Here is an 8046-nt window from a genome sequence, read left to right on the forward strand (position 1 = left end):
TGGGGCTAGCCTGGGCTACACAGTGGGTTCCAGACCAATTTGAGCTACAGTGTCAAAATAAAATATAAAATGAAATGAAATAAGAATGTAAAAAATCTCCATCAGCACACTGCCTGCAGGTGACAGATCGGCAAAGTAGACTGGCACCGCCAAGTCAGCTCGACTCAGTCTGCAAACGGCAGAGCTGGGATATGAACCCAAGGCTCCATAGAAGAATCCCAGATCCAGAACCTGAGGGCTACCTAAGGCAGGTTGGAGCCACTAAGCTTGCTAACCTGAGTTCAGTCCACAAACCCCTATGGTAGGAGAGAAGCCCAACGTTCCCAAGCTGATCTCTGTGCATGTGCGCACACACCAAAAACATAAAACCTTTTTTTTTTTAAATTAAGAAACATGGGTTGTTGTCCCATTCTGCAGTTGGGAAAACTGCAGAAGGGAGTAATACGCTTCAAGGTCACAAGAGGCTGAGACAAAATCTGAACCCGTGGGTCGGCTGACTCCAGAGTGTGCCCACTGGCTCTCAGAGCAGGCCCTAGAAGCTTCAGTTCAGCATCTGTGGGTTGAGATGGAGGCCTTCCCTCTGCACCAAGAAAAAAACGATCTGGGCATAGCCAGCCGTTCCAGAGAATGCAATCTAAAAAGGTCAGGGAGGACATGTTGGTTTAAAAAGATCCCGGTGAATTCTAAGCCAGCTTGGGCTACACACAGTAAGAAGTCTCAGCCAACCTGGGCTACACCGTGGGAAGCCATCTCAAAAAAAAAAAAAGAAAAGAAAAAGTAGGTTAGAGAGGACAAGAAAATAGAAAGGCGACAAATGGCGAAACAGGGACTAAGAAGTGAAAAACTTTTGGTGTGTGGCTACTACCATTGCACACCAGAGAAACTGAGGCACACGGGGCCCAGGCCGAGGACAGAGGAAGGTAGCAGTTGCTGGGACAGGGAGACTGGACCAGTGCTCGCACTGGCCGGTGGCCTCGACCCCGCCCCCTGCCGTTTATTGGCTGCTGCCGGCACGAGGCACACAAGCGACAGCCAATGGGAGCGGCACACGGCGCGCCTTTCCCGGGGATGCCCCGGCGAACTCGAGAACCCGGAAGCGCGGCGGATGGACAGGTAGAGACAGCCAATCCGTCGCGGCAGAGGCGGCTGGCCGTCCAATGGCGAGGCGATTGGGGGCGGGACGATGTCATGGGGGCGTGGCCTGAGACCGCGGCGTAGAGGAACCGCCGCGCGGGCTTAGATGGTGCGGCGGGCGCGAGCCTCGGGCCCGTTCGCAGAGGGACCTTGCGGCAGCCTCAGTTTCCCTCTTCGGGCGTAAGCCCAGCATGCTGGGTTCGAGGTAGCTGCACAGGCCGCGCGAAGTGATGACGTGGCGGGTAAGGCCCTGGAGCTCCGGCGCCGCCTGTCAGAACCGCGTCATCCTTCATCTGTAAACGGGAGCTACAGGTAGCTTGCTCTTCCGCAGGGGGCTGACAGCTTGCAAGGCTAGCCGCCAGCGCAGTGCCCAGCACACTATAGTTGCCCAATAAATGCTTATTGTTGGCAAGATGGCATTTGCATACCTGACCCCTCGCTTCCCCCTGCCCAAGCTGGTGTTCTCCTTCGCCGGGGTAGAGCATCACCCACTGTTGTTGCCCAGTCCCTGGGTTCCCTGTCTATGATGGACAAGCCAAGAAAGGAAGGCCAGAAGGGACACAACACTGTAGCCAGCGAGGAGGTATTCGTGTGGTGACACCAGGTCACCGGACATTTGCCCTTATCGAAGAGTGTGGTGTGTGCCCACGGGCGTGTGCAGGAGTCATGGCCCAAACACTAGGTGTCCTGTGGCAACAGACTCCTGTAGTGGACTGGTGGACTAAGGGGCTGACAAGTCCCTGACTTCGCTTTTCTGAGCTCTTACTGCATCTGGAGAGGGCGGTGTGGAAACGTCACCTCCTAGGGTTGTAGTCTGAGATTATGGAAAAGTTAATATAAGTGCTCTGTAAGTGCATTTGATTCCTATCTCCCCAGGAGGAGCTAGGGGTTAGTTAGGATGCATCTTCCCAGGCTAGCCCTCCACCGTGAGACCCCCTCACCTTCCCCCTTTCTGTGGTCCCTGATGAATTAGGAAGTGATGATTCTCCATGTCTGTCTCTCCATCTGAAATTACGTTTACTGGGAACCGGTCCACTCCCCTGCCTCATTCTTTACGATGCTTGGCTCCTCGTAGATTCTGCTTTTCCTGTGTGACGGGTCGTGAGCTCTGGGCCCAGCCCTCCGTCCAGATGGTACTCATGCCGATGGCGTCAGTGATGGCGGTGGCTGAACCCAAATGGGTCTCAGTCTGGGGCCGTTTCCTGTGCATGACCCTGCTGAGCATGGCTCTGGGGTCACTGCTGGCCCTGCTGCTGCCGCTGGGAGCTGTGGAAGAACAATGTCTGGCTGTACTCAGAGGTTTCCACCTGCTCAGGAGCAAACTGGACCGGGCACAGCATGTGGTCACCAAGTGCACCAGCCCATCCACGGAACTCAGTGTCACCTCCAGGGACGCAGGGCTGCTGACGGCCAAGACCAAGGCGTCTCCGGGTGAGTGCACTGGCTAACTCGCCCTTGTCAGGTTAAGATAAGATATTTATAGAGTGCCTGCAAAGTTCTGTGTGTAAGCATGAGGGTGTCCCAGTGAGTGAGGCGGTCCGGAACTCCAGTTTGACGAGTGACTGAGAATAGGTGTCCCAGTGTTTGGAGGGAGACACACTGGTGGCCCCTGTGCTGCACCCCACCTCTAAAGGGGAGTGGTCCAAGGAAAAGCATCTGAGAATAATGTTCCAGCCAGAAACCACTGGGGATGGGACTGAAGACCCCAGGAATTCCTGGGAGCTGAGTGTGGGTGCTCACCCTCAAAGGAAGCAGCTGGGAAGAGGGCTTAGTCCAAAGTGAGGTCCTAGCATGCCCCATGCGCACAGTGAGGGTTGCAGCAGCCTGCCTCTGCAGGGTGCCAGCAGCACACTGTCCCCAGTGGTGACAACCAGACATTACTACAAACTGGAATCACATCATTAGAAGCAGGGGCCTAGCTCTGATATAGCACTTGTCTGGTATGCACCAGGGCCCGGGTCCCGTCCCCAGCACTGCCAGAAAACAGAAATAGTCCAGGCATGAGAAAGGCCAGGAATACCAGAGGAGAAGGTGTTGGCACCCCCAGGCCTGAAGGAGAGGGTCTCGAGTGATAAGAGCCACCTGTTCACAGGGAAGTTGGGCCACCCAGAGCAGCCACACTGTAGTAGGAAGAGCACAGGGGTAGCAAATGCCCAGACTGTCTATGCCCAGCAGAAGACAGCTGGCAGGGGAGCCCATTGTAGAGTGGCCCAGGACAAAGGACAGCAACCAGCATTCCACCTGACAGAGCTATGGGGAACGGAGGTACCCGGGGCCTGTTTCACACATGTGGCTTGACTGTGGTGTCCCTGGGAGGCCTGCACAGGGATAGCCCACCCTCCTAATCAGGCCCCTCTGCCTCTCTTCTAGCAGGGAAGCTGGAGGCCAAGGCTGCACTAAACCAAGCCCTGGAGATGAAACGCCAGGGCAAGAGGGAGAAAGCCCACAAGCTCTTCCTGCATGCCCTCAAGATGGACCCTGGCTTTGTAGACGCTCTCAACGAATTTGGCATCTTCTCGGAAGAAGACAAGGACATCATCCAGGCGGATTACCTCTTCACCAGGGCCCTGACCATTTCACCCTTCCACGAGAAAGCGCTGGTCAACCGGGACCGGACGCTACCCCTCGTTGAGGAGATAGACCAGAGGTACTTCAGCGTCATCGACAGCAAAGTGAAGAAGGTCATGTCGATCCCTAAGGGGAGCTCGGCCCTGCGCAGGGTCATGGAGGAGACCTACTACCATCATATCTACCACACGGTGGCCATCGAGGGCAACACGCTCACTCTCTCAGAGATCCGGCACATCCTGGAGACGCGTTACGCAGTGCCAGGGAAGAGCCTGGAGGAGCAAAACGAGGTCATCGGCATGCATGCGGCCATGAAGTACATCAACACCACCCTGGTCTCCCGCATCGGGTCTGTCACCATCGATGACATGCTGGAGATCCACAGGAGGGTACTGGGGTACGTGGACCCAGTGGAGGCGGGCAGGTTTCGGAGGACCCAGGTCCTGGTGGGACACCACATCCCACCCCACCCCCGCGACGTGGAGAAGCAGATGCAGGAGTTCACACAGTGGCTTAACTCCGAGGACGCCATGAACCTGCACCCGGTCGAGTTTGCGGCCCTAGCCCATTACAAACTGGTGTACATCCACCCTTTCATCGACGGCAACGGAAGGACCTCCCGCCTGCTGATGAACCTGATCCTGATGCAGGCGGGGTACCCGCCCATCACTATCCGCAAGGAACAGAGGTCCGAGTACTACCACGTGTTGGAAGTCGCCAACGAGGGTGACGTGCGGCCTTTCATCCGCTTCATAGCCAAGTGTACGGAAGTCACGCTGGACACGTTGCTCCTTGCTACCACTGAGTACGCGGTGGCGCTGCCCGAAGCCCAGCCCAACCATTCTGGGTTCAAGGAGACGCTTCCTGTGAGGCCCTAACCGCCGGCCCTCCCTTGGCATCCTTTCTAGAAACAGTTCTCCCCAGTAGCAAAAGGAAACCCTTAAACATTCTTTACCTCCAGATGTTTTTCAGTTGAGAAAGAAAACTAAATTATTAAGCCTGTCATTAGTATAATTTATAGTTCAGCCAAGTTATTTATTTAATTTTTTTTAACTTTTTTTTGGTGAGCTAGCAGCACCAAGTGGTACTACGACCACTACACCTGTGGTGATCCTGGCACCCAGTAGGGCAGCAGTGCTTTTCTGATGTCCTGGGCCTGGGTGTCTACACAGAATTTGCACTAAGGGTGGAGGCAGGGAGCCAGATCTGTGGGACAGAGCCCAGGGCCACAGGGATCACTCAGATGCCTTTGGGGTCCTGTGACTTCAGGTTGACCTCTGCCACCTTGGGCAGAACCTGCCCTGTGCTGAGGCAGGCTTTCATTCCTGAGAGGCTGTGGCGGCCGCTTCTACCGGCAGTGCAGCCCTTTGACATGGGAGGCAGATGTTGCCATCTCCAGTAGGAGACTGCAGATAGCCAAAGACCCTCCGAAACATTAACTTGCTAACCTGAGTTCCATGGGATGGTATTTCCCTACCCAGACTGTTCTGACGGTGGAGAGCAGGCAGCAGGCCTTTTCCTTATCTTTGTCCTGTACTTCACTTGCTATCAACTGAGGCTAAAAGTTCTCCAAGCTTGCCCACCTACCCCATGACTCCACAGAGGGGGTCTGCCTTCACCTCCCACTCAGTCTTCTGAGGACCTGGAGGTGAGGTGAGGCGACAGAATGTACCCAGTATGCACCACACAAGGTACCTTCCCTAACATTACAAAATGTATCTGAGATACCACATCAACCCCAAATAAGCAGTTCTGATAAAAGAATTAAAATGAGTAAATACCCATGACCACAGCCAGGCCTCTCCCCTTTTGTCCCGTGGTTTGAAACCCTCTTCCCCTCTGATGGCATCACAGGGTAGGGTGTCCCCACGGGTAGATAGACTGCCTTGGAGTGACCTTCTTCTCCTAACTTGTAAAGCAATGGTGTCATGTCTGATAGACACATGTCCAAGTTGTCATCTTAGAAAAAATAAACTTTTTTCAATCATACTTATGGCTAAGTGCCAATCTGATTGCTGCTAAGAGTCTTACTGGCTAAGTCACTGGATTTCGTTCTGACAGCCCGCGGTGTCCCGGCCCACTGCACTTTGTCTTCGTTTGAATGGTAAACGCGTAGTACCAGCCGCCAAGCGATGTATCCAGCATTTAGAAAGATACACGGGCAGTTTTCTGACAGACTGAGAAAAATAGGTGAAATAAACCCAGATGTGTGCGTGCAGTGTCGCCAACAGTTCTGCAGGCACGCGGCCACAGCTGTCCCCGGCACAGCACTGCATGCAAGTGCAGCCCCAAGCTCCCGGCTCTCCTCTGTACACAAATCTCACAGGAGGCTCGCTTTGTCCTGTAGTGAGAACCTGCACTTTAGCTACATGTGAAAAATATTATTTTAACAAATTCTTGGTTCTAATAAAATATTTTATTACATGCTGTGTTGTCTTATCCAGGACTTCCGCCCCCATGTTCCAGAGCAGCTCGGAGACTGCCTTCCTGGCTTCACGGGTCGAGTTTTTTTTTAACATGTGCTTATTGTGCGTAGCATATGAACAGACATCAGGCCAGCTTGGAGCGGTTGGTTCCTTCCACCCGCCACGTGGGACAGAGCTTTTCCTGGCTGGTAGGCTTCCAACAGACACCTGCCCCTGCTTCATCCTTGTGCCTGGTCTGAGTTAAATTTACTAAGTTTTTACCCACATTTAAAATGATTCTGTGGGCCCTTGCTGGCGTGTGGACTCAGCTGTGTCATGACGCCCGTGGAGAGCATGAAGTCTTACCTGCGTACTGGCCACCAGTGAGAGAATCAGGCAGTTTCTGTAACACAAGCAGGGAAGTCGCATGAACCCAGTGGGATTAGCTCAGGACCGGTCTTCCTAATAAACCCACAGACATGCTACCTCATAGACCCACCCAGGAGGAGCCCATGCCACAGGGAGGTCCCAGTAATCCACAGTTGTCATCTAATAGAGAGGTCTCTGTTATATAATAAAGATGGAGGGGAATCTGCATTGAAAATGATGACACTGATAGGGTGAACTAAAGCAAGGTTTACCAAACAGGAGCTGAACTTGGGCTAGGTTCCCACGGCACGAAATGTACTGCTGTGTGTGTTGCCTGGGAGACAGCTGTAGGGTGGCTGGGGACTACACCACTGTCTGGAAAGGAGCGGTGGGCAGACACCAAGAAAGGAGAGGCAGGAGAGGAATGTCGAGAGCTCCCGGACACACACGGTCCCAACTACACTTAAAAATGTTAAGGGGCTGGAAAGATGACCCAGCTGCTGGGAGCCCTGGCTGCTCACTCAGGGGACCTAGGTTCCCAGCAGTGCCAGCATCCAAATGGCAGCTCACACCCACCTGGAACTCCAGACCCACAGGATCCGTCCTCTGAACTCCACGGCAGCCAGGCATGCAGGTGCTGCTCACACACACATGCAGGGAAAACCCATAAATCATTTTTTAAATAAGTTTAAAAATGTTCATAAAAAAAAAAAAAAACCACTTCGGGCTGGGCAGATGGCTTACCAGGTGACAGCCTTACACAAGGCAGCCTAAGCCACCCCGAGGCCCCACAGTGGAGGAGAGAGCCAACTCCTCAAAGCTGTCTTCTGATGTCCACAAGCACAACACAGCAGTCACACACACATGAAATCTTTAAAAATGTGTCTAGCCGGGCGGTGGTGGCGCACGCCTTTAATCCCAGCACTTGGGAGGCAGAGGCAGGCGGATTTCTGAGTTCGAGGCCAGCCTGGTCTACAGAGTGAGTTCAGGACAGCCAGGGCTAAAAAGAACTTTCTTTAAAAACGATTCTAACGTGGGACAGCCAGAGAGATGCCCAGCGGTTATGAGGACTCGCTGCTCGTGCAGAGGACCGGGCTTTAGTTCCCAACAGCTGCAGGAGATCCAGCGATGCACTCTTCTGGGTTCTACACATGGCACACACACAGACACATAAAAATCTTTCTTCCAAATTTTTAAATGTAGGCTGACGGCTACAGTGCAGAGAACGGGCCGAGCTTGCACAAGGCCTCGGTTCCATTGCTAACACCTAAACAAACATCAAGGAAAGCATGACTGACTCCCAGGCACACAACACACACAGCCGGTGTCCAGCCAGCATGCGTGCACGGCTCCCTCACACTTCCCTCCAGAGTGCTTTCATACAGCGAGTCCTTTCCCCACCACCCTCCCTGCCCTTGCTGAAGGGCTTTCAGGGCAGAAACTCCATGTTGTAAGGTGAGAGGTAAAATCTTCCCAGCAGTGTCAGGCTGCCGGAAACTCCAGTCTATCACTGCGGAATCATGTTCAGCGACACAACTGACTTTGCACAAGCTGTTAACACAGCTGAGGA

General features: G+C 53.7%; 1 protein-coding gene across 2 annotated transcripts; it reads left to right on the forward strand.

Moving 5' to 3' along the window:
- The first annotated feature begins 1241 nt into the window (after nt 1-1241).
- Nucleotides 1242-6126, forward strand: Ficd (FIC domain containing). 2 transcript variants are annotated; one of them, XM_028765449.1, is made up of 3 exons: nt 1242-1446; nt 2210-2565; nt 3505-6126. In XM_028765449.1, exons 2-3 carry the CDS (start codon nt 2265-2267, stop codon nt 4578-4580), a joined length of 1377 nt encoding a protein of 458 aa, XP_028621282.1. In that variant the 5' UTR covers nt 1242-1446; nt 2210-2264; the 3' UTR covers nt 4581-6126. The 2 variants fall into 2 exon arrangements, with proteins under 2 accessions (XP_028621282.1, XP_028621283.1); XM_028765450.1 differs by having other exon boundaries at nt 3508-6126.
- Nucleotides 6127-8046: the final 1920 nt, after the last annotated feature.

Source organism: Grammomys surdaster, unplaced genomic scaffold (genome assembly GCF_004785775.1).
Source record: "Grammomys surdaster isolate TR1022 unplaced genomic scaffold, NIH_TR_1.0 164, whole genome shotgun sequence".
NCBI lineage: Eukaryota > Metazoa > Chordata > Mammalia > Rodentia > Muridae > Grammomys > Grammomys surdaster.

Bases quoted from the DNA above. Each gene is read 5' to 3' on its own strand.
- Ficd (XM_028765449.1), top strand. From the start codon at position 2,265: ATGGTACTCATGCCGATGGCGTCAGTGATGGCGGTGGCTGAACCCAAA. The intron at 2,566-3,504 runs GTGAGTGCACTG...CCTCTCTTCTAG, and splicing joins CAAGACCAAGGCGTCTCCGG to CAGGGAAGCTGGAGGCCAAG.